General features: G+C 40.9%; 1 protein-coding gene across 11 annotated transcripts in view; it reads left to right on the plus strand.

Annotated features, from left to right (window-relative positions):
• The window catches only part of SYNE2 (spectrin repeat containing nuclear envelope protein 2), a 197,853-nt gene that overhangs the window by 19,078 nt on the left and 153,374 nt on the right, over positions 1 to 25,401 (plus strand). For all 11 annotated transcript variants that reach the window (XR_010473239.1, XM_065065861.1, XM_065065855.1 and 8 more), the window contains 13 exons: positions 2,399 to 2,514; positions 13,233 to 13,294; positions 14,257 to 14,352; positions 14,621 to 14,698; positions 14,790 to 14,882; positions 16,087 to 16,268; positions 17,976 to 18,172; positions 18,642 to 18,742; positions 19,530 to 19,631; positions 20,365 to 20,502; positions 21,558 to 21,722; positions 23,584 to 23,696; positions 24,378 to 24,534. Coding sequence is in view for 10 of the 11 variants with exons in the window: in XM_065065861.1 (XP_064921933.1) it covers positions 2,436 to 2,514; positions 13,233 to 13,294; positions 14,257 to 14,352; positions 14,621 to 14,698; positions 14,790 to 14,882; positions 16,087 to 16,268; positions 17,976 to 18,172; positions 18,642 to 18,742; positions 19,530 to 19,631; positions 20,365 to 20,502; positions 21,558 to 21,722; positions 23,584 to 23,696; positions 24,378 to 24,534 (1,563 nt within the window). In the remaining variant the exon portion in view is untranslated. The remainder of the gene's footprint in view (positions 1 to 2,398; positions 2,515 to 13,232; positions 13,295 to 14,256; positions 14,353 to 14,620; positions 14,699 to 14,789; positions 14,883 to 16,086; positions 16,269 to 17,975; positions 18,173 to 18,641; positions 18,743 to 19,529; positions 19,632 to 20,364; positions 20,503 to 21,557; positions 21,723 to 23,583; positions 23,697 to 24,377; positions 24,535 to 25,401) is intronic.

The following is a 25,401-nucleotide window of genomic DNA, read 5'->3' on the forward strand; positions in this document are numbered from 1 at the left end:
CCCAGGACTTACTATTTCTTACATATCTCTGAAAGCCTACAATTGGCAACTGGAAAATTGAAGGTGGGGGGAATGCAGCTAACTAACCCCGTGTCCCGCGAGGAAAAAGCACCAGATCTGATGATGTGGTTTGGATTTTGCTTACACACTCCCCATTTGGGTCTTGCTGCAAACTTAGTAGCCTTCAAGGTGGTGACCACAAAATCAAATCCAAGACATACAGTGATACCCAAAAGATGTTAAGGACGCCTGATATATTTGCGTTCTTAGATGTTAGTTTTGTATTGCTTGATCGTGAGAGAAAAAGGAAGGAGTTTCCCAGGAAAGATTGCATCTCCTGAGGCAGCGCTGCTGGGAGAACTGGATTTTCACTTCTCCAGGATGCTCCCTGGCTCCTAAACCCCAGTTTTTATCAGTGGCAGATAACTGTGTGGTTATTTTGTGGTTGTCTCACTTGAGACTCTTACTTACAGCTCAGGAACAGAAGACTTCTGAGAGCTCTCCAGGGTTGGACGTCCAAGTGTCCTTTAATAAAAGCAAGCACTTTATATTGTCTATTTCTGAAAAATTTTTAAATCACATAAAGCTCTTACGTCTGTTGCCTGTATTGGGAGGCTTTGTTAGGAGCCAGTATTTAGAAGTCATCTTCTGATTCTGAGCCTAACCTCAAGGCATGGCTTATCTATATAATCTTGCTCTCGTGCCTGCCAAAGATCAAATACTCCTTTTCCTTCTCTTTTTTTCTAGGCTCGGCAAGGCAAACTCTTGTAAAATATTTTTTCCTTTTCTCTGGTTGTCTAGATAGGTCTTATCTTTACCTGCCCCAGCAAGAACTCCCTTTCTTCTGGTGCCTTGAGGTTTGGTTTTAGGTTGTTGGTGACTTGCAGAAATGCTGCGTGCTCACCGCAGCAGGTGGAACCAGTGCTTTGGCCATATGAACTAATATAAATTTCTCTGGAATACCAGAGTCAAATAAGCAACTTTTTTTTCACCCTTTATTCTTTCTCTGCCTTTTCTTGTCATCGGTAAAATGATGTCCCAAGATTGGGAAATTGGACTAGATGATCTTTAAATGTCTCTCCCAACCCAAACTATTCTTTGATTCTAAACGTGGGCAGTAACCCCTGACCTTATGTAGATGCTTTAAATGTGAATCGATTGATGTTTTTGAAGTGTTCAGATGCGGTAGTGATGAGTGCCTTAGGAAATCTTGTGAGGAACTTACTAATCCTGTCATCAGAGCAGCTCTTGGATAAAGCACAAGGACACACATTGTTCAGGGTGAGGAAAACAAAATATTGAATAGCTCCTCATTAAATGCATATTGTCCTTTCTGTGCAGTGAGGAGGTCGAGGGTGAGGAAAAATAGTGTACAGTAGAGTAAACAAAGGCTGCCTCATGATTCATGTGCACAAGGGACTGAATGTAAAAAAATTATCTGGTGTTCTTTAATGTCCTATTTCCTTACTCATCTATTCACGCCCTTTATTTTGACATATACTTGGTTGATGAGTTATTAATACATGGTGTGTAAATCCTAGTACTTCTTATGGAAAGGTTAGAGTTATTTAAGTGACAAAGCTTGTTTAAGGTGATCGCTTATTTAATTTTCAGCTTTATTTCTTTTCAAATTTGTTTGACTTTTAAGTTCTTAATAAAAATGAGTGTGTATCTAAGTATCCAGATTTTCCTGTGGGGGCAATTTGAACAATATAGCTACTGCAGGAACAGAAACAGTGTTAGACTTCGAAGAAATATAACGTATCGTTCACTAAAGTTGCATTAGATATAGGAGAAGTATTCAGGGAGAGGAGAATGGAGGAGTTGCAAAAAGAAACTCCTCCATGGGAGATGAGGAGTAACAAAGGTACCAGACAGAAACAGCAGTTGTGATTATTCTCATGTGATAAGCGCTACTTTTTCATTTCACCTTAATCTTTGCAGATTCTGCCTAAATTGTTTCCATTCCGCAACAATTATCCAGACAGGAGGAGATATCTGAAAAGTACAAAGATCTAAAGAAAACCTTTGAGGTTTGGCAGCAACAAATCTGCGGAAGGCACTGTGGGCCTTTGTCAACCTGGTTTCTCAAAGAAAGCAACTGCGTTTGCATTTTCCTGATCCTAGTGCTTTTGTTTTCATGGCGAGACAAGCCATGGTTCATGTTGTGCGCTACTGATGGCCACTGGTAAAAAACAGTCAAGGGTCCAAAACTTGGATTCATGCAGTAAGAACAGTTGCTTTATTCTGTATGGGCTAAGGAAACAGCCTACCAAGAGAAGAAAACCCCAAACCAAACGCCTATCTCAGCGCCACACACTTGAGTGTCTTCGGTATAGTCAGTTTTAATGTAAATGTGTACTTATTTTTTTTTGTTTGTTTGTTTTTTAACTTTCAGTTTGGAAATTGATTAAAAAATCTCCACAGAATTAAAGATGGCATCACAACAGTCATCTCCTTCAACGGAGGAGCAGGCTTCCTCCGAAATAGATGACCTCCATCTATCACTGCAAGGTAAGTTACAGTAGCTTTCTGTGCCTTTTTAATGTAGATTTTTGGCAAAAATGTGTGACTGTACACAAGTTGAAGGGAATTCAGAGAAACCTGTTAAAACCAGCATTATGAGCAGTGTAGTTAGTTCATGTCTGTGCTTCGTTGCAGATGGTTCTGTGTTTTGTGAGAGATGCTTTAGGAGTTAAATCATAGATAACAGCTCTCGTAGTACTTTCTTGTGGTATTTTCAGAGCTGTTGCCTTTTTTGGTTGCTTTGCTATTTGGAATACATGCTACTGTAAACTGTTTACAAGGGAATCGCCCACATGAAAACAGTTATGCCATTTCATTAGTTTCCTTGTTTTCAATTTGCCAACAATTAGTTGGTTGCATTAAGCTGTCTTAACGAGGCTATTAAATAAAGTACTTTTATTTTATTACTATTTTATTATTATTTCATTATTTTTTATTATTTTATCATTATTTTTTCTTATTTTATTTTATTATTATTTTATTTGTTTTTCTGTGCTTACTGCTATACCCCCTGCACATGTAGAAAGATAGCTTGTGGCCAAAACAACTAGAAAATTTTTGTGGCTTCTAAACAAATTTCTCTCAGGTCAGAGTCTTTCATCCTTCCTTGCAATGAGTTATAACTTGCTGATTTTTAATTGTTTCATTTTAATGGAGCTACCTGGACAAATAAGCAATAATCAGTGGCCTCTCAGACAGGCTCTTGAATTGAACAGGCGTGTTGAATTTTCCTCTATAAGAATTTCCTGGGAAGGCTGATTTTCCTCTAAATGTCTTTGTGAAAATATTAATGTTGGCTACCAAGGGGGCTTGTCCAGGCAGCAGGATTAGCACTGATGGAAAGCCCGTTTCTGATGTGTTTAGAACCTGGTTATTCCAGGACAGCTCGACTAAGTCATGTTCCCACACCGCTATTTCATTTTAGCTCACTTGCAATGAAATTAATATGGTGCTTAGCGGAGACAAAATATGTTTAAAACAGACGGTGCAAAAGAATATTCTGCCAAGTCACTTTTACGATCCATATTTGCATTAATATTTTCATTGAAGCCGTGTGTTTTGATGAGTGAGTGTTAACAGTGGTCTAAAGCCAAATGTCTTTATGGGTGAAGTTTCTTCCGTTTTGCTCCAGTATCACATTTTCAGGAGATGGAGCGAAAACGAGCAGACGGGAGCTGGTCTGGCTGTTGCACCGAGCACAGCCTGTCAGACACACGTTTGTTGTGCCAGTCAAACTCAGCCTTCGGTAGGAAGAACGAGGTGGTTGTTGTAATGAAATGGGTCTGGAGAACACTATCCAGCTTTAAGGTAGAAGGTGTTGAATTAAAGTTACGTGGGATTTTTGGGATAGGGTTTTGTTTTGAAATGATCATATTATTTTCTGAAAAGTCAGCTTGCTGTTTATATTTGAATAACACTAAGGTTTTTTGGTCAATATCTCAGTGAAAGAGCCCTGCTTATTTAAAATTGAAAAGACCAAACTATATTTCTTTGCTGTAATAATTGGAGCTCTTAGGTTATGCTGAAATGAACACACTGCAAATCTGAGGCCAAGCTGTATTTTCTTGACAGTTGTAAAACATCCAGAGACATCCCTCAGAAGTGACGTAGGCAATTTTTGTAATGATTAAAGATGCAGCAAATGGTACAGACATGTCCTGTGTATGGAGCTGCGACACTGTGGCATCTGCTCGGGGTCAAACAAGCAAATGGTGACACAATTGTGATGAAGCACCCTGACATGACAGATAGAAGCCATTAGTAAATCTTCCTGCAGATCTGTGGTGGCAAAGGTCAAATAAGAATAATAGGATCACTCAAGGAAAAGGGCTTTTTCAATAATAGGAATCTGGAGATGAGATTTGCAAAACATCCAGCGATTTGGATTACTTTAAATCTTCAGGTTCACCTGGAGAAGTTTTAGAGAAATCTCAGATTCAAGGGATGGCTGCATATAACTATTAGAAAAGCAGCTTACTTTTTTGGATGACTAAAAATGGATGTAAAACTGGTTGTGATTTGATTTTCAAATTGTTAAGGTAAAGCATCAAAGAGTGTGTCCAGTGTTGTATAATACACAACATAACAGAAGACACGCGTGAATAGTTGGTGCAGAAGAAAAAAGCACGAGTGAGATCCAGACTGGATTGCTCATATTTCATTCCACATTTAAATTCTTAGTGATCCAATCTTCTGTTGTTCCTGAAAGGCATCCAGTGATGTAGAGTACTTGTCTACTCTTCTTAATTAGGACAAGATCAACTTAAACCCATATATATATATAGATACCTATATATCTTTTCAGTTTTATATATTGATCTTTAACCTTTTCCAGTTTCCAAACTGATTGCCAGAAACAAAAGGGTAATAGTTAACACCTCCTGCCCTGCCAAGAAAATTGAAATTGCTGTGAAATTGTGTGATGTCAGGACTTTGGCTCCTTTTCTGTTCTTTTTTCTTTCCCTCTGTCCTAGATGTTATAATAAAATCAAATCAGATTAGTATCGACATTATCTGTGCCCTGTCCTCCAGCACCTCTCTGCTTTTCTGATGCAGCACAACTTACAGTGGCTGCAAAGCTGTTTTATGTCCTCGCGCAGCCACCTAAAAGTGCAGGTAAAAAGCCTGAAACTGGACCTATGGTGGATATATCCTATGGGGAAATATTTAAGGGAAGAGTTTCTCCTGCTGCAAACGTTTTCACAGAATCACAGAATCAACTGGGTTGGAAAAGACCTCAGAGATCATCGAGTCCAACCCTTGGTCCAACTCCAGTCCGTTTACTAGATCATGGCACTAAGTGCCATGTCCAATCTCAGTTTAAAAACCTCCAGGGACGGTGAGTCTAGCACCTCCCTGGGCAGCCATTCCAATGCCTGACCACTCTCTCTGTAAAGAATTTCTTTCTAATATCCAGCCTAAATTTCCCCTGGCAGAGTTTAAGCCCGTGCCCCCTTGTCCTATTGCTGACTGCCTGGGAGAAGAGACCGATCCCCACCTGGCTAGAACTTCCCTTCAGGTAGTTCCAGAGAGTGATGAGCTCACCTCTAAGCCTCCTCTTCTCTAGACTGTGAACAGAGGATGCTTGCCCGGGAGATGCTCCATTGTGGTGCACGGGCCATCTCTGAAACCTGAAGTCACTTCTGCTGCAGCTACAGAGGGAGCAGACAGGAGCTCGGGGCTTGGCTGGCAATGAGCACAGGAGGAATAATTCAGGAGTCCTGTCCTGTGCCGCCTCCTCCCACAGCTTCCCGCCCAGCACTGCGTTACAGGCTGGCCCTGTAGAAGCGTCCAGCCTGGCGCTCTGCTTTCTGTAAATGGAAGAGGCACAGCTGGGGTCCAAAATTGTTTTCAGCTGCCTAAAATGAGGAGGCATGTCATAGAATCATTTTGGTTGGAGGAAACTGTTAAGATTATCGAGTCCAATCATAATCTAAATCTAACACTCAACCACGTCCCTAAGAGCGTCATTGGCACATCTTTTAAACCCCTCCAGGGATGGTGAGTTCATCACTGCCCTGGGCAGCCTGTTCCAATGCCTGATAACCCTTTCCATGAAGAAATCTTTCCCCATATTCAATCCAAACCTTCCCTGCTGCAACTTGAGGCCATTTCCTCTCCTCCTATCACTTGCTACTTGGGAGAAGAGACCAACACCCTCCATGCTCCAACCTCCTTTCAGGTAGTTGTAGACAGTGATAAGGTCTCCCCTCAGCCTCCTTTTCTCCAGGCTGAACAGCCCCAGTTCCTTCAACTGCTCTTCATCAGACTTGTGCTCCAGACCCTTCACCAGCTTTGTTGCCTTTCTCTGAACTGTCTCCAGTACGTCAGTGTCTTTGTAGTGAGGGGTTCCTTCCTTTGCTGGTGAAGGGCTTCATGGTGATGTTTTGAGAGCTGGTGGAGATATGACTATGCTTTACCAATGAGCCTGAGTGCAGGATCGCAGTGGAGGGAATGTGCAGCCCCTTGCAGATGGATGGTTACCGCAGAATGGGGTTTGCGGTGCTCTGGAGCAGGAATATTTTTTGCTTTCAGGATCTAAATCTGTTTACCTGGGAGAGGATCCAACCTCTGCTTTCGCTCCCATGTACGAATCCTTCCCCTTTCTTCCACAGGACAGCAAACGGACCCTGTGTATGGTATTTCCCACCAAGGCTGTGCAGAACTCAGTTTTCCCTTTTCTTTCTGTGCTTGCTGAGCTAATTCAGACACAAGAGAGTATGTTTTAGCTCTTGGGTGTCTACTTACTCTTTCCCTGTTTAATTAACTGTAGGAGTCCTAATTTTTGGCTCTGCTTGTTAATCCATGTGCATGTTACTGTTTATTACTGTAACCCAATGTATGATCATATAAGAATGTGGCTGCTAAGACTGTCTTTGAAGAGTGATTAATGTTATAAGTGAATTATGCTATTTTCCTGCACTTATGTCTAATCACTTATGGACAATTTCACTTCAAGTGAAATTGAAAATACGGTGATGTTGATAGATTTTGTTGTGCAGTTTATAGTAGATTGTACTCATCTCCAAGTAAAGGAGGATATCTCTTTGAGACCCTCTTAATTCACACAGAGGTCACAAAGACTACTAATTCGTACCCAGCAATTGTTATTTTTTCTAGCTATATGCCTCGTTTGTTGGGCTTGATATGTTATTACAGCTACACATTTTTTTCCCTTTAACCATAATGTTCAAAAAAGCCTGTTAAATGTTTATTATGATTTTTCAAGGGTGACTTTTGCAAATGTAAAAGCTCCCATAGGAGCTGCACTGCAATCTATGCCCTGCTCATGCTGCCTGCTGCCCAGGCAAGGAGCTGGGCTGCAGTTCCTTGACTATGTGGCTTCGTGGCATGTGACGGGGCTGGTGGCACCAGAGAGGCAAATGACATATGAGACTGCCTAAAAAAAGCCCAGCCATGGGTATTTTTGTCTGATTCACATGCCTAGTGGAAAAAAATAGGTTGTATAGTTGTATAAATGTGTTCCCTGCTAGATAAATTTCAATTTGTTAAAGGCATTATCAGGTACGTAACTGTTTAAAAACACGCATTAAAATGCCTAATCGGTAGATGGCTTCTGAGTCACCTGTATAGGGCACTGAAGGCCACTTATGTTCAAAGCCCTGCTTCACTGTGGATTTTCTTTAGTGTTTGAAAAGCCACTTAACGCCCTTATCTTTAAAAGTATGTTGATATCTAAATGATGTGACTTAGTACCCTTAAGAATTTAATCTGTCTGTGCCCTCAAGTGCTGCAGTGCCTCACATCATGGGCTCTTGGGGCAGTAAAGACGGGGGTGATTTAAAGCTGAGATGCCCCTGGATCCTGGCAAGGAGAAGAACAAAAGTGTTTGAGAAAGCCGGGAGGGCAAAACTCAGTGTGAACATGCTTCCCAAGTTAGCAGCGCTTTTGGTAAATTGGATAATTTGCTTTCAAAAGGAAAAGGAGGTTGAGGAGAATAGTGTAGAAGGTTCCCACTATACAGGCCTGGTGGTAGTTAACTAGGTGATATTTATACAATATTTGGTTTTGAAAAGATCTATTCCCGTAGAAATATTTTCATTACCTTCATTGGGCTTTGGATAAACTTCTTAATCTTAACAAAAAATACTGTGTTTGTTTTTAGTTGCTTAACATGGTGTTGCTGAAGGTAAATGCTGGAAGTAACTCCTTCCCCCAGCTTTCCTGTCTGCAAAAAATGAAACTCTGATCCTGGTTGGGAGGGAAAGGACTGTACAAAGGGCTTGGCGTGAATTGCTCACCCTCTACCTGGGCTGGCAAGTACTTAACGGTTCTTCTGATAGTTCCTGTCATTTATAGTGTGTACCTGCTTGGTGTTTTAGCCCATACCATCAGCGCTGTCTTGATGGAGCTCTTCCAGTTTCCCTTGCTGACCGTGCTTTGGTTCGTTTTGCTGAGCTGTCAGGGAGCGTGGGAGTAGTTATTATGGATGAAACTGAAATAAATGCTCCAAGAAAGTACTGTAGTTATCTGCGGGCATTCAGGCTAGAGCTAGTCCAACAGAACCTTTCTTCTCTATATATGTGGTGGGTACGCTACGTCCTGAACACCAGCACTTTTTGTCTGCTGATCTGTTCCTGATGAGCTGCACTGCTTGCTACTGTAGACGTAGCCTCAGCTGATCTGAACGGTAAAAGGAAGCTATAAAAATATCGTACACAAGAGGTAATTCCTTCTGGTGCAACAGAGCTGGGAAGATGACAGACAGGCTTGCGCTCATTAATTTTAAATAATTGTTTTAAAAAGTTAAAAAAAAGAAGAAAAAAGCCACAGGGTTGTAAATGGTTCACTGACAGTGATGCACTGGTCCTTGCAACAGAAGAAAACCTCTTTGCTGTTTGGCGGTGATGTTTGATGAGCGTTGACAGACTGGCTACATCTGTTCTGCTGTGGTTTGCTTCCTCCAGCTCCCTGCCGAGGGAGGAGATGGTGCTTTCCTCTGAGCTGCCATCTCTGACTGTGGGAAGGGAAGCACGAAAGGCAGCAGAAGAGATTAATTTTAAGTCTGGCTTTTCTATATTGCTGTTAAATGAAGGCTGAGAGTAAAATCATGGCTGGCAGTGCTTCTGCCCTCCCCTCCTCTTCTTTCTGGGAGAGTTTGGCATGGACGTTGTCCCTGCCATGTCCCCATGCTCCAGTGCTTAATGATTAGTCTGATTTGTTACACTTGTTAGTAGCTCATTGCTGGATAAAACAGTCATTGGCCAACAGTGTGTATTGATTTTTTGGCCAGCCTACGTGACAGGCTATTTCTGTGTGTTATTGCTCCCTAAAGAGTTGTTTTGAAGATTAGCTTTAAAACACAGGGTGAAATGTGATAGATATTGTCTTCAGATAGATAGATATAGTCTTCAGATTAACAGGTTCGTATTTTGTTCTCTCAGATCCACTTTTTGCTTCGGTGAGTTTTGGCCCGAAGTAAAGGAAATGATCAGTTTTTTTCTGATAGCTTCATATTCTGGGTCAGTGACACTTTGAAAACTAGGGCAAGAGAAAACCAAGGTCACTTAGAGTCATATAAAAAGGCCTGACAAAGAATCCATTCATCCTCATAAAAATAAAAATCCGTATTAATTAACCACGTGGTAGAGATAAGAATTTGAGAGCTTGATTAAATCATTAGCGCCTCTGAGCAGGAGAGTTGGGGGAGCCAGGAGGGAAAACACAGCCTGAAAATTGCACTACAACTGCTTGCCATGGTGCCAGAGGCACATCTGTACTGAGCCGTGTGTTGTATGGCCTGGAAGGGAACAGAGTGACCGCTGCACTACGGTCGTGGGAGATATTGGCAGGCATGGAGTTTTGTTACTGATTGACAATGAGTTTTTTTGGTTACTGTTATTTATTTGGGTAAGAAAATAAGCCACGTTGCAGCTGAGACTGTGGCTTCTTGGAAGGCAGCCTGGTGGGTTGCACTAGGCAGTGGCTGTAGCTCGAGGAGGGTGTAAGTTGTGCTTAGGTGTGTGCAGTGAAATAACCACCTTGTACTTTTGCCAGGTGAGACATTTGCCTGAGAGCTGCCCATGTGAATCAACACTTGCAGTATGTAGCTCACATTGCATAATGCTTCTTCATGTTAATATGCAGAGATTCAACCAAAACAAAACCAAGCATCCTCATCCTAACCATCTTTCTGTAACCAACCCCAAAAACAAGTTCTGCAAATCAGTAGCAGTAGCCTGTGTTTGGAAAGAGCTAGAGCTGGAAGAGTCACTGGCGTCAGGCAGTTAATATTTGCTTTCCGTCCTTTTTCAAGTGCCAGGAATACCAGCCTTGCCTGCCTGATAAAATTGAGTGTAGCTACTCAATAATTGCTCATTAGGTAACCGGAACGACTCCTGTATGGGTATTCAACCAGAGGGTGTGGTTGGGTCCTGTGCTAACATGAAGCAATATCTCCATGCTATTTATGTTCTCCTTATGAGTGTTGCGATGTTGGTTGGTCTATGTGGCATGCTTGCACTTATTTTCTGTCTTCCAAACAAAACAGGGTTCTGAGATTGCATTTTTGTCCATGTCTTTAAGACTGCCCTTATCTTACTGTTCATCATGATCTTGGTGATATTTAAAAAGAAGCACAAAACAATCCAGCAAGCAGGGGAAATCGACTGTTTCATGCTCTGACAAGATCATAGTATTGCAGATTAGAGGACTGTTGAAAGACACGTTGGCTACAGGATGCAAACCAGCCCTTGATGCACGTAATTAGTGAATGTTTTTCTTGCGGCTCACCTGCCTGGTGAAGCAGAGGGAGGTTTGTGGGTTGGATGGTGGGGTTAGGAGCTGGAGGCTGTGTTATCCTTAAGCTGCTTGCTGCGCTCCATGAGCTGATGAAGCTCTGTGTGGCAAGCCCTTTGGGCCATCTTGGATGACTGGGGTTTGTGTTTGCCAGATTCTCAGAGTGGAATAAAGGGCAGGACATTTTCTTCTGAATGGCATTTTCATGAGCAGAGCAGTCAGGATTTTTTTTCCCCCAAGGGCTTGATGTTTTTTGTTATATTTCATCCTGCCCAGCCTACAAAAACATACATAACTATTGCTGAGTAGCCCTGCACTTGCCTTATGGTGTCAGACTTGCCTTCGTATCAATCTTTTGTGCAAGAGCATCCTTTCAGAGGCAGATGAGATCACCTGCTCCCACCCCATCTCCCAGATTTGTCTCTTCTTACGAAGTGATGGCCTGTTCGTGGTCTGCTGCTGCCAATCCCATGAGGCAAGAGGATTTACCCTAGCGGGGACATGGGCAGCAAGTGCCCCCTCAGCCTCCTTGCTTGCCATCTCTGCCAGAGAGGTGGTGGATACCCCATGCCTGGATACAGTCAAGGCCAGGCTGGATGGGACTCTGAGCAACATGATGTGGTTGAAGATGTCCCTACTTATTGCATTGGGTTGGACTAGATGACCTTGGAAGGTCCCTTCCAATTCAGACTATTCTGGGATTCTATGATTTCCCTTCAGGCCTGGTCTGTGCTCACTGCCCTAAAACCCACTGGTGCCATGGTGGAGGACACACACTGTCCTCTCCTGTCCTCCTGGCAGGATGTTGGGCCAGCATCCCATCCCATCTGCTTCCCCACATGCAGGAGCTTGGGGACTCTGTGTTGCCATGATACCAGTGCCCAAAGCCCCTTGCCTGTAGCCATGGATGGGGAGGCTGGCATCCACCTCAGCCCTCAGAGGGAAAGGGCTTGGATGGCCATGCAGATGGCACAGGCCAAAGATGGTGGTTTGGGCAACCAAAACCTCAACTTTCCTAACTGTATAATCTTTCCATCCCTCAGTTAATAGTCTGTTTGTTGTGCTTTGTAATGTCTGGGCTATTAAAAACCAATGAGGCCTTTTGGGTTTTTGTTCAAACGGGGAAGAGGGAGGGGGTGACTGCCCTTCCACAGCTCCAGGCAGGCTCCTTGATGGGGGGGATGCTGCTTTTTGGCCTGTTTATTGGGGAAGACGACTCCAACTCTTTCAGTCAAAACTAATGCAGAAAGGGAAAGAAGGAGTTTGTGTTCATGCCTGCTCCCACAAGCTGTTGGGATGGCCACCAGCAGCAACACCTCTGCAGTTGTGAGGCCCAAAAGGCCATAAACTCAAGACCCAACACCTCCTGCTGTTCACTCACATCTGTATACAGATGATCAGCGAGGACATGTGGTGATGGGGTGTCTTGGGAATGGGGTGTGTTTTTGGGAGGGAGCATGGGCTTGGAAATCACATAAACCACTGGCCATGACAGGGGTGGGGCTGGGGAGCTGGTGTGGTCTGCCTCTGCTGCTCCTGCTCTGCTTCATCTTTCTGGAGAACTAGCCTTTTCCTCATTTCTGCTGCCCACAAGCCATGAAGAAAGGCTTTCCCCTGTCTCGACCTGTACTCTGATGTGATAAATTATTAAAATATTCCAATTTTTCAAATGTGGGCTTAAACAATTTCCCATCTCCCTTCACAACCGCTGGTTATCAATCACTGCATGCCAGCCTGTGGGACCTGGGTGAAGAGCTGGAGCTCTGTGTGACCGGGTCCCGCTTTGAATCCCGTTTCACCATTTTTTACTGAGGCACAAGTTCAAGCCCTTCCTTCTTCCTCCCTCCTATTTGAAGAACCTCTGTGCCCCTGTTTGGCTGGATCAATGGTCTGTGTACCCCAGGGAGGGTCCAATGCTGAAAGTGTTCTGTTAGAGGATATAACCCCTGATGACAATCTAATAACTCTCCCCAGCCCTTCAGTTAGCCAAGACATCCCATTGTGTGGCTTCACCTACAGATTTGTGTTGATCACCTAACTCCAGCCTCCTTCCTTGTCTCATCACCCAACCCCATGCATAGACTTTCCTGAATTTCAAGAGTGGATCTTGTACTGATGATGGCCTTGAGTCTTTCAAGAAGCATTTAGGAATGGCTGGAGTTATGTTAGATTTGCATTTGCTAAGCTTTTGAGAAAACCTTTATTAGCCACTCTTTGCCACATCCAGTAGAAGTATGCTTGATGGTTGTAGAGGACCTTGTAGTATCAAGTATTCAAGAGAATATCAGCTCTAAAATAAGACTTGAGAAAGTCTAATATTTATTTGTGTTCTAATATGTGGAAGAACAGACCTTAGATTTGAGAAGAGTGCCATGTATCTTTTTGAGAAAAAGAAATAACACCAGATAATTTGTTCCATAAACTTTTTCTGTTTGTTCTTCTCCCAGTGCAGCGAGAGTTTACACAGAAGAAAACCTTCACTAGCTGGATAAATTCAATATTGGCAAAGGTAAGAAAGGAATTCTTTAGGAAAGACATGCTTTTTGCCTTTTTGATTTGGATGTGCTGTATGGAGATGAAATTTTGTAGGAGTAAACAAATGTAATATAAGATTTTAGGTACTGGCAGGGAAAAGTAGCTCCTGGAAAGCATTTGTTTAATAGGTGTAGTAGCATTGTGTTGGTGATGGTGCGTAGACATTTTTAAGACACAGTTTATAAGCAGGTGACAGTATCTTTCTTGCTGATGTGCTAAAACATACTTGTACTGAATTGTGGCACACGTCTCAGGGTTTTATGAGGTTCTGTATTTATGATTTGTTTTACTGTGTTTAGGTAAGTAGTATTCTATTATGCAACCCAAGAACATACGTTTAATGGCATGACCTGAATGACTGCTAAGTATTAAGACAAACCACATAGTAATGTAGCTGCTCTTTAAACTTTCACAGCAGCTCGTGCAGCATGTGCTGGGGTTCTGATTTACTTCGGTGAAAAAAAATAATCTTGTTTTTGTTCCCTCTTGAGCAGAAGCTGCTGAACTCATGGTAGGTTTGTTGTCTACAACTGGGTGAAAAGAGTGAGAGTTTATCCAGCTGTGTATTCAAATTTGTACATGGGGTACATTGATTAAGAGGTCAAAATACGAATTAACTGCTTCTCAACTTCCCCTTTTTCAAAGTTGTGGGTTTTGTTTGTTGGTTTTTCCTCCACATGCCTCCTTGAAAAGTGTAAATACTTGGAAATGAGGGGTAAAATTGCCCATATAAAACTCAGAGGCAAGGCAAAGTGGAGTGCAATACAAACATAATTATGGGTTAAAAGAAGAAGAATATGGCCAATTAAATTCAGGATTTATTGAAAAAATAAAGGATCTAAGTGTTTTTGAACAGAGTAATAAGTGATATTTTGTAGTGTGTTGAATTCAACATGACAAAAGGTGGTTTGACAAACACTGAAATTTATTTTGCAGCATACACCTCCTTCTGTTATCTCGGACCTATATACGGACATACAGCAAGGACATTTGCTTTTGGATCTGTTGGAAGTGCTTTCGGGTCAACATCTGGTAAGATAGAGTAATAAAAATATTACCTCAATACTTCATCAAATCTTGCAAAGATTTCTGGGTATGCTTAATTGTAAGCATATGAATGGTCCCTCTGGAATCATAGACCTGTTTGAGAGTAACTTATTCTTACACCATTGACACCGAAACATGCCGAAATAAGTTTATCTGAAGTAATTTGTGAATCTTTGTGGGACTTCCTGTAGCAAAATATAAAATAAAAATAATTTTTACACTGAGGGTGTAATCTGTTCTTTTTGCTTCACAGCCACGGGAAAAAGGCTGTAATACCTTCCAGTGCAGAAGCAACATAGAAAATGCTTTGACATTTTTAAAGAGCAGATCAGTGAGTATTAACTTCAAAACTTACAACTAAAGCCAGTTTAGCTAGTGGAAAAATTTCTTTGTTAACAATGATCCTTTTTTTTTTCCCCTAGCTCAAGCTCATAAATATTCATGTTGCTGACATTATTGAAGGAAAACCTTCCATTGTGCTTGGCTTGATTTGGACAATTATATTTCATTTCCATGTAAGTATTTCAGCAATGTAAGAGAGTTTTATTAGAGGGAAAAAGCACAAAAATGTGTTGGCTTATGTGGCTGCCAAATGAGATGAATTAGTACAAAGCAGAAGATTATTTTCTGACGTGCTGAAGTGACGGCTCAGGGAGGAGACGCACCACTGGGTCTTGCCCGTGTCTGAGCTGCTTTACCAATGCAATGGTGGCATTACAGTCTGATGAACAGTACCTAGCTGCAAATGGTAGGAAGTAAAGATACCGAGAATTCTTTTTTTTGAGTAACCTGTTAAAAAAATAGGCTAAACTTTGCCTAGCTGTATAAGGCCTGTAATAAATAAGCTCCAAATAGTGCAAAGTGGCTCGCATGCATCTCCCCCAGGGGCAGCCCCACTCTTCAGTGTTGGCTGTGCTCACAGTGTGTAATTCTTGCTATTGTTTTTTTTCAATAGCAGGTGCCTGAAATAACATGAAGGCTGTCATACTGATGTTTCTTATGCAAGATACTGAGCATGTTTCTTGCATGACATGAGGTTATGGGAGGAGGGGTGTTTGAAAGCTCAGGGTCTTGCTTTGATCATGTCGTGGGACTGTAGAGGATGATGGAGACAAACTGTCTTCCAGCAAGAACCCAGCAGTGAATTAACATGTGGGCACTGGGGGTAAACTGGTGACTGAGGCTCAGGAGAGAGCCAAGAAGCAAAGTTCTTGAACAGTTTTAGGTGTAGCCCTCATTTTTCTTGGCAAAGGTACTTTGGTGCTGAAGGTTCTTGTGCAGCACATAGCTGTATTCAGTATATTTTTACTTAAACCAAGCTTCTCTAACCAACAATAGATCTCTGAGATCTGTTGGGTACATAGAGGCAAACTCTGAGCATGCCTAATTCAGGACACTGTTTTCAGTACAAAACACAGCTGCATTTGCTACTAGGAGGAGTAGGAAAGTGCATTAAGTGACAAGGTTGCTTGGTGCCAGTGCTGGTACTCACAGTATAACTTTAATTCTTTAGGTGAATGTTTCCTGCCAAAAAATGACCTAAAGATGGGAATTCAGCATGAGATAGTTCAGCTTGAATGTATAAAAACACCTGATGTGATCTTTGGTGGCAGGGGAATTACAGCTGTGATTGTGTCTCTCTAATTCTGTTTTTCTGCCGTTGATGTTCTTGGTAATTTTTCACTGAAGCCTGATTAACAATCCCATCATCTCTGATAGATTGAAGAACTTGCCAGGACACTTGCTTGTACCTACAATCAGCCTTCACTTGATTCTTCAAGTGCTATTGATTCCTCTCCAAAGGCGAGCCGATCAGCTAAAAAAAGTGCTAAAATTAAGGAACGGTGGAAGATGTCAGCTACAAAGGCTCTTTTGCTGTGGGCAAAAGAACAGTGTTCACTGTAAGTTTCATCCAAGACTTATAAATAATGTGTTATACATTATATTTACTACTTTCCTCTAAACAGGGTGACATTTTTCCCCTGGTGGTTTGTTGTTGTTTTGCTGGGGTTTTTTTTTGGTTTTATTATTCTTTACATAACTTAGTGACAGTTTAGCAGAAAATCCTTTAGATTTCCAATGATGTTATTGGTACTTTTAGCATCAATCAGGCCCTAAATGTTTTGACATGAGCCCTTTAAATATAATAGAGTGAAGCTAGTCCTACTAATAAAATACCACCATGTAAATTGAGTTGTTTGGCTTTTCTTTTTTAAGGGCTTCTTTGTGATAAGTCTAGTGGAATGTTTACATGATCTGCTAGTTTTAGTCCTTGTGGTTGGCACTGGTTAACAAAGTTTCAATAGATTTTTTTTTAATGGAAAATATAGGATTTGTGGGATTCCTACATCTCATGTCTTTTTTTTGTCAAAACACCGCATGATCCCCAAGAAGGACCCTAGTGAATGTAAGAGGTCCCAGTCCCCAGTTCTAACAAGAAGTTTTATGCTTGATGTACAGATAGCTCTGTTGTTTTCAGTGGGGATATTCAGAGCACATAATCTAGAGCAGATACAGATATTTCTTGCAAGGGAAAGGCTTTACATTTTCTTCAAGGGCTACGGCTTCACCCCAGGATGTTTCAAATATGTTTTACAATAATGGCAGCTCTTTTTCTCCAGCTATGTGGTTGCCCTAAGTTCTAATAATATCCTACTAATATTCCATGTTGTTAGTGGGGCATAAAGACACTTTCTGCTGAAAGCATGTTTTCAGGCACTGAAGTTTCCCTTCTAGCTGTGTTTTATCAGGACAAGATTGATTAGCATGTAAAAACCAGCTCTTTGTCCATTTAATCTTCCTCTTTCCTTTGCTTGTTTTTCTTTTTCGGCAACATTGTTGTCTGTTTTATAGCATCCTTTCTGAACCGTGATCACGTTGAGTCATTTTGTTATCAGTGAATCCTATAGGTTTTGGTAAAAGAACAAATCTTCTGAGTCTTGGCCCATTGTTTTGTAACTAACTTTGATCACCTGAAACCCCACATCTTTACCATGCTGTAACATTCTCCTAATACATGAGCTGTTTCTGGAGAGTTGTCCCAGAATTTACCATGGCTCACAGAGCTCTCTGGGCACCTCACAACACTGTTCAGGCACTGCTTCATAGAAGATGTTTTAAGGACACTAACTGAATAAGAGAAAAAGAACATCTTTCTGGCAGTGGTGGGTCTATTTTAAGGTTAGGATTTTCTAAAATGCCAGAGGTGATTCCAATACTTGGTGCCCTTATAGACAAATACATGCATGCTCTTCAGTGCTCTGCTTGTTTTTTTTCCGTCCCATGGAACGCACAGATATTGAACACAAAAGTGATGTTCAGAAAGGATATTGGATCAGCAGGGCTTTGTCTTCAGAATGCAACATAAGACAAAAACATTGAGTAATTTTGTGAAAATAGTAAAAAATATATGTAATTGTAGTGTTTGGTGGTACCCGCTGTATTGTCTGACCCAGCTTCTCCAGAAATTCAATGGCATGGTGCTCTATAACTCCTTAAGTTTGGTTCATGCCCCATTTTACTGAATTTATATTTTATTTCTAAGTTTGTACTTAGGACATCTGAGGAAACAGGCTATGACATTTTGTTTCTAATAATTTTTGGGACAGGCACGGCTCTATCAATGTGACTGACTTCAAGTCAAGCTGGCGAAGCGGTCTGCCTTTTTTAGCCATCATCCAAACCTTACGACCAGGTCTAGTTGATTTGGAGAAGGCAAAATGTAGAAGCAATAAAGAAAACCTGAAAGAGGCTTTCCGAATTGCAGAACTGGAGCTGAATATTCCACGGCTTCTTGAACCTGAAGGTAAATTATCTTCTGTTTTTTGTCTTTGTTGTCAGGAGTGTGATCAATATAATCCTATATGTGTTGACTTGTAATACAGGAAGTGAGGCTGTGCTTAAGGTTGAAACGGAACATTGATCTTTACTGTAATGCTCAGAGCTGAGGTTCTTTATTTTATAACACTGACTGTACTTAGGATTTGTAGGATTTTTGAATTGGCAGCAAACGCAGGAACAATATGCAGAAGCAAGAACATGAGACTTTCCTGTTCATGGGAAAACTTGTTCATTGGTTCATCGTGCTATATTAAAATATTCCCAAGGAAAAAATGTTCATTACATATTAATTTCTGGCAATGGTATGTTAACTGAGCTGCTGCAAAATAAATATGTTTATGGTAATGTGTTTTAATAACTGTAGTATAGTGTGTAATTATGTGATCAGGCTTAGAGGCTGCATAATTATGTAAATGGTGTATTGGCTCTCGTAGATGTTGACATTGTGAACCCAGATGAAAAATCGATCATGACTTATGTGGCTCAGTTTTTACAATACTCCAGGAATTTGCACGAGTCTGAAGAAGACATGCAGGTATGTCATATGTTATGTGGTTTATCACTGAGTTGTTTTTAAATGAATGTGCATCATGGATACCAAGAATATCAGTATTTTCTTTGCCTGACTCTGTAACAGTTAGAGGGTAGATCCTCTGATTCAGCTACTGACGGGGCAGATTGGTTGGAACCCTCTGATGCTCCTGCGTGGTAGTCAAGACTAAACGTGAAAGATTTTTGATGATACAGCTGGAATTGCTGTGCAGGTTTCTTGTGTTTTTTTTCATTTAACTGTTACAGAGGATGTTTTGAAACCTGGTTGTTTTCATGTGTGCTCTGAAGTTTGTATGTAAATGTTGGGGTAGAGGCAGAGAGATTTGCAAATGTGCAGAACAACCAGCTTTCAATTTAATAGCTGACATGTAAACTGGGTAGAAGTCGTCACTCACAGATCACGCTGGTTGGAAAACCAAGTTTTCTGTTCTCTATATTATCTTATGAGAGTTTATGTGTTAATTGGTTATTCACATATCTGCATACTGATAATCTCCTTTCAGTAGGATTGCTATCAGGCTTTTCTTTTAAGATGCCTTCATATATCCAGATGCCTTCATATATCCAGATTCCAGGTTTAAAACTTTGACCTTGCTTTATAATAGTGCCTGACCCAAAACTCATTAGAGTCACCAGGAATTATTATTTGCTTTTCAATAGCTTTGAACAGGGTTTATCATATGCTCAATGTGTGTTGTTTTATGGCACAATGTAAATTAAAAACAAGGCTTGCAAAATGGAAAAATGAAATTTTCTGCTCTAATTACCAGGAAAAAGTAAGCGAGGCCATGAGCTGGTTGGCTGCACAGGAGAAGAAGTTTGCAGAGTTGCTGATCAACACGGAGAATGAAACATATTACCAGAAGTACAAAGTAAGTTGCATTTTATATTTAACTGCTTTTGCAAAAAGAAATATTAAAAATATTTCCAGAAACGTAGCTTTTAATCTTCGTTGCCTAAACTGAAGTGTTAAATAAACTTTTAAACAAGAGCTGGAAATCAGACAATGAGTTTGCTAAATGACCCCAGATGATTAAGGGAGGGTTAGGATGAAATACTTTCTGTTAGAAAACAAGCCTTATATATCTGTTTCCTGAGCAGAGCAAAGTTTTTTGGAGAGTGTAAAGAAATGTCTTTTAATTAATTGACGTAGTGGAAGACTTGGGCAAGATTCAAGCACATATGCCCTTTACAGGGTCACATTTGCCATAAGAGGAGGTTTTATGAAACTAATGTTGTAGAGGAGTAGTTGAAATATGGGCTATAGATTGTGCCTGAAGTAAAATTTCCTTTGGTTTATATTGTAGCCAGCTGTAATAAAATGGCCCCTGGGGGACTGTGAGAGGAAGAATTTTCCCTTTCTCTTGCTCTGACTGCACTAAGATTATGTTAAATACGGATTTAGCTAGTGAATGGCACCTATGATTTCAGACCCAAACACTGCCTGGAGACAAGTATGCCTCTTGCCTGCTCTCTTGCCTTTCTGTGCATCGCAGTCTTTGAAGTTAATGGAAGTCATACCGACGTGTTCAAAGTCAGTACTTGGCTCCATGAGCTTCCATCTGAAGTCATCTTCTGTGAATCACTCTTCCTTTTTATCTCTAGGAAATGATGTCATTTATGGAAGCATTTAACCAAGAAAAAAAACCCTTTCTGCCTGTGTTGTCATCAAAAAGAAGTGAAGCTGAGCTGAGCGAAGGCCGGCAGCAGACAAGAGAGAAGTGGGATAAACTGGTCTCTCAGGTCAGGGGCATTTCTAGCTCACCTCCTTACCAGTGTGAGCGTGTTTGATGAAGAAGCCTAAGTCTACCCCAGGAACTCACACGGAAAAGTGGGGAGGTGATACTGTTATTTGGATTGATAAAAGAAGTATTGACCCTGAACTTGTGGTCCAGACAAACTGAGTGGTGTACAGTGCCCAAGAGGAGGCAGAAGGTGTCTGTGTTACCCTCCTGCCTCCCGAGCCTCAGGACTGTGAGATGTCTGCGAAAAATGGCCTGTATCTGATTATTTTTGAGCACTCTTCTGATCAAAATTTTTAGAATATGCTTCAGACAGGGATGTCAAACTCATTTTCACCAGGGACCACATGAATGAATGTAATTTTAGGACTGTGTAAATGTAACTACTCCTACATTTATGCAGTCTTAAAATTACATTTGTCCCTTTGAAGGCAACCGCGAGGCTGATGTGGCCCCAGGTGAAAATGAGTTTGGCGCCCCTGTCTTAAGAGGTTCTTTTGGGACGTAATTATGGCTCAGATAATGATGCAGCTGGGAAAAGTGTGTTGATATATGCTTTCCCATGGCATGGATAGTGATACAGTGAGGTCTGGTTAGACAGTCCTTTGCGATGAGGTTGGTTGTGTCGTCTACCTCTGCTGCAAGTGGGGATGTATTGAGGCTTGCTGGTAATTGCTCTTTATGGAAGAGATGTTCCCCTGCCAACCCCATGAGGGAAAGCTGTCCAGAGCATCCCTCTGTCCTCCCTATTTTGTAACTAGTTTACTATAAATTTCCCTGTTGCTGGGCCTCAAGATGGTCACCAGCCAAGGGCAGTAACTGCCAAATTCTCTGTAGTGTTACAGAGACTGCAGGCTGGGGAGCAAACCTGGGTCTCAGGTAAACGTAGCTGATTTGCAGCTGACTGCACTGGAAGCTTCTTTTCTGAATGGTGTCAGGTGTGTTTTTGTTTTTCTGGGATGTCTAGAACATCAGCCTATGGGGCTAATATCAGTATCTTGGGGGTGGGGAAGGAAATGATAGTGAGAAATGTAATCACTTGTTTTCCTCTTTAAGATTAATGAATGGAAAGCAAAGCTGGACCAGATGTTGCCCTCCCCTCTGGATAGCATTGAGGCTTGGCTTCAGGAGGTAGAACATCTGCAGGCAGAAGATTTGCCTGATTTGCAGGACCCGTTTAAAGCAATGCTTGTCTTCCGAGAAAAAATTGTAATATTTAAGGTATGCTGATCAGAAATGAACATTCTACTTCAGTCTGACCTAGCAAAGCACTTGTTACGGAATTGCTATTTGACATTTTGGGAAGTGGTGTGGATATATTTATCTTCTGAAGATTAAAAGCTCTTTTGAACATACCTTTGAACAATGATGAGTTTAATTAAATAACTGCATTGATCTATAAGGAAGGTTTCTGACTTCACTGGGGTGAGATTAAATTTGAGTACTCTCTAAATGAATAAATTATGGTATTCTTTTTTTATGTGGTTCCTGCAACATATTTGTTTGTTAAGTAATAACAGAGGGTAATTGCATCCTTATCTTTAAATCTCTATTTAATGCATACCTATTCAGGAAAGCACTTGGGCTCAGGGTTACATTCCAGTGAGTTCACCAAAGTTTGTGTGTTTGAAGTTAAGTATTTGCTGAATCACTCTGTAATCCCATTCAAAGCAACAGGAGGTATTTTGATACCTCATTACCATGCAAGTTGTGTATTCTGGTCTTGAAATCTTTGCACTGATAACAGCTTAAAGTCCTCTTGAGTTCGAAAACTCTGAAAAGAGTAAATGTTTGGATGCTTGGTTTATCATTATCATGCTGTACTTGATTTTTTTTATGAACAATGGAGAAGTTGGGTATTTTTGTAACGTGGCCTTGAAGAGAATATGAAAGAATGAGAAACAGAGGCTCTGGTGAATGGCTTGATAACACCACTTTTTAGGACTGTTGCTAGTCAGTTCCTGGTATGAGAGAGATTTTTTTAACTGGTAACAACTTTGCCAGTCTTTAACCATTTGATCTATGATTTTTGTTGTTCAGCCTAAGTAGTTAAACCATTTTTAAGAATGAGATAGAGATGTCTTTGCTTTAGAGGTTTCTTTTTTCCCATTGAACATGTAGATAAAATAATTAAGTTCCTTAAGAAGAAGAAACCCGAGATACTTAATTTCTGTCAAATCCACTTTACCTGATGGAAGGAGATTCTGCTCCTTCCTCTAGTCGGTCCTTTTAGTGTGTCTCATGTAGGGATCTTGTTGCCTTACAATGGAAATTTTGCTTTCTCTTAAAATCTACAAAGTTACCAACCAATGCTTGTAACTGTCTGACTGGAATAGTATTAAGGTTACAAAATCAAGTGTTTCCAATCTGTGCGCTATTTTGGGGGTTCAGGGCTGCCCTAGGATTCAGCAGTTTCCGTTAACATGCTTTGTGGCAGGTTTTATTCCACAGAAATGAACTTTTGGCATATTTCTTTATATGCCACTAATGAATATGCTTATATTCTGTGCAATACATTTTATATCTTATTTTTACCTAGGGAGTTTGGTGCTGAAACATGTGTCCATAAAATATTCACCAATTACGTGATACTGGCCATCAGAAGGTTAATGTGATATGCTGTCAGCATAGGTTAGATGGAAATTCATTGAGCAGTCAAATGAAGTATTAAGCAAGCCTGATAAAATAGGTTTATTCAACTGGTTTGCTGTCAGTCTTTGCTAATACATAGCAAGAAACAACTTAATAGCCCCAAACTGTTACAACGACACCTTTTTTGTCCTAAAGATGATAGCGAAAGTGCAGAAAAAACTTATAGTATGGGTAGTGTAAATTCATCTTTCTTACATTTGTCTAGATGCACAGTGATAAGATAAATCAGGTAGTACTGCACTAAATATGCACTTTAGAAGGTGATTAGATAAATACTTTCATTGCACTTTAATGGGTAAAGACACTGGAAAATTGTCTTGTGCTGACTAGTTCTTCATAGCTCTCACCCTTACGGCAGGTGACTTGTAGATTCCCAGATGAAATACTCTAGAATTAAAATAAATGGCTTACTATGTCTTTTTCTCCCCAGGGTTTGATGGATTGTTTTGATTCTCACTTGGACACCCTCCAATCATTTAAGAATGAAGATGAGAAGAATATGCCACTAGTCTTGCCTGAAAAGTTAGAGGAAATGAAAAGAAGGTTGTGATCCTCAAATTCCTCTACTTTGACTATGTTGTATTTTAGCTTTGCTATTGACTTGCTCTGGTGTTCTGAATAAAGTACATAATTTATCCAGGCCCTGCAGAAAAAGCACATTTTCCACCTAACCACAAACTGACTGTCAAGTGAAGCAGGCAGGTTTACTCAATGGTCCAATTAATGTCTAATTTTGTGTACAAAGTGGAGCTCATTAACAGGACCTTTTCAGATGCCCTTTGCTGGTGTAGGTAGGAAATACCCACTAGGGGCAGGAAACATGAAAATTTTGAATGTAAAAATTTCTCTGGGCGTAGGGATTCTTTAATTTTTGATTTCTACCTTATAAAATCACTGAGATGTACAGGTTGTGTAACCCCATGTATCTGTTGAAGAATATTTTCAAAAGTGACCAGTGAATCTATGTCCATAACCTGAGATGCCTTGACATACAGATGGCAGGTGCCCCTTTTGTGGCCATTTAAAGTTGAGCAGTCAACATTGACTCAAAGTTGTTACTACTTAAAATTTTGTTGTTATCTTAAAATTTACTACTATTGTAACAAAATAGTATTTTTATATAATAGAAGTAATTCTGAGTTTTTAGGCTATAAAATGTACACATTAATGCCTTCTACATCAAATGATTTTGAGTTAATTTTTACAACATTTCACTGTTTGCAGATTCAGCAATATCCCTTTCACAAACTCCAACACCTTCCTTGAATACCACTGTGGACTCTGCACAGCTCTTGCCAATGAGGTGATGTTAAAGCTAAATATCTGGGACATGAAGTACGGGACAAAAGAGTCTGTGGAATCACTGCTGGAAAGTTGGAATGTAAGTTGGAGTATGTGTATCACACCCTGATGATAATTCTTCCCTACTTCTCTTTGGTTCAAGCTTGTGTCTGTCCTCATCTGAAGATACTATGATAGTTGATAGAAGTGTGCTACGATAGTTGATAGAAGTGTGGTAGACTTGGGAGATCCGGGATTTATGCGAAGAAGAATAGATAGACTTCCATAGAAGCTTCCTTTCCCCACGACATCTTCCTGTTTTGCTCTGAATGAGAGTTCTTTCTTCAGTTTGGAGAAACAGATTGAGCTGTGACCGTTTATAATTTTCTCTGTGCCCTTTTTTATTCTTTATTGGGAAGATTTCTTTCTTTCTAGACTATAGAACCAGCAGTAGCAGCCCTTCCGTAGCTCAAATCCACACAGACCTCTCTGGAGTAGCTCATTAGTTGTTGTCTTCAAAAACAACCATTACCCAGGGTGCTGGCTCGGCTGCCTTTTCCTGTTGCCTCTTTCTTTTCCCAGCTTCCTTACCTCCTTATGTTTTGTGGTGAATATGAATTGTCTTGTTTTGTGATATTTTCTGCTTAGCTCAGCTTCTGGGCACAAGTTACTGAACTCTTCTCCCAGGCAGTTAGCAATAGGACAAGGGGGCATGGGCTTAAACTCTACCAGGGGAAATTTAGGCTGGATATTAGAAAGAAATTCTTTACAGAGAGAGTGGTCAGGCATTGGAATGGCTGCCCAGGGAGGTGGTGGACTCGCCGTCCCTAGAGGTTTTTAAACTGATATTGGACATGGCACTTAGTGCCATGATCTAGTAAACGGACTAGAGTTGGACCAAGGGTTGGACTCGATGATCTCTGAGGTCTTTTCCAACCCAGTCGATTCTGTGATTCTGTGATTCTGT

The sequence above is a fragment of the Columba livia genome, chromosome 5 (assembly GCF_036013475.1).
Source record: "Columba livia isolate bColLiv1 breed racing homer chromosome 5, bColLiv1.pat.W.v2, whole genome shotgun sequence".
Classification (NCBI taxonomy): Eukaryota; Metazoa; Chordata; class Aves; order Columbiformes; family Columbidae; genus Columba; species Columba livia.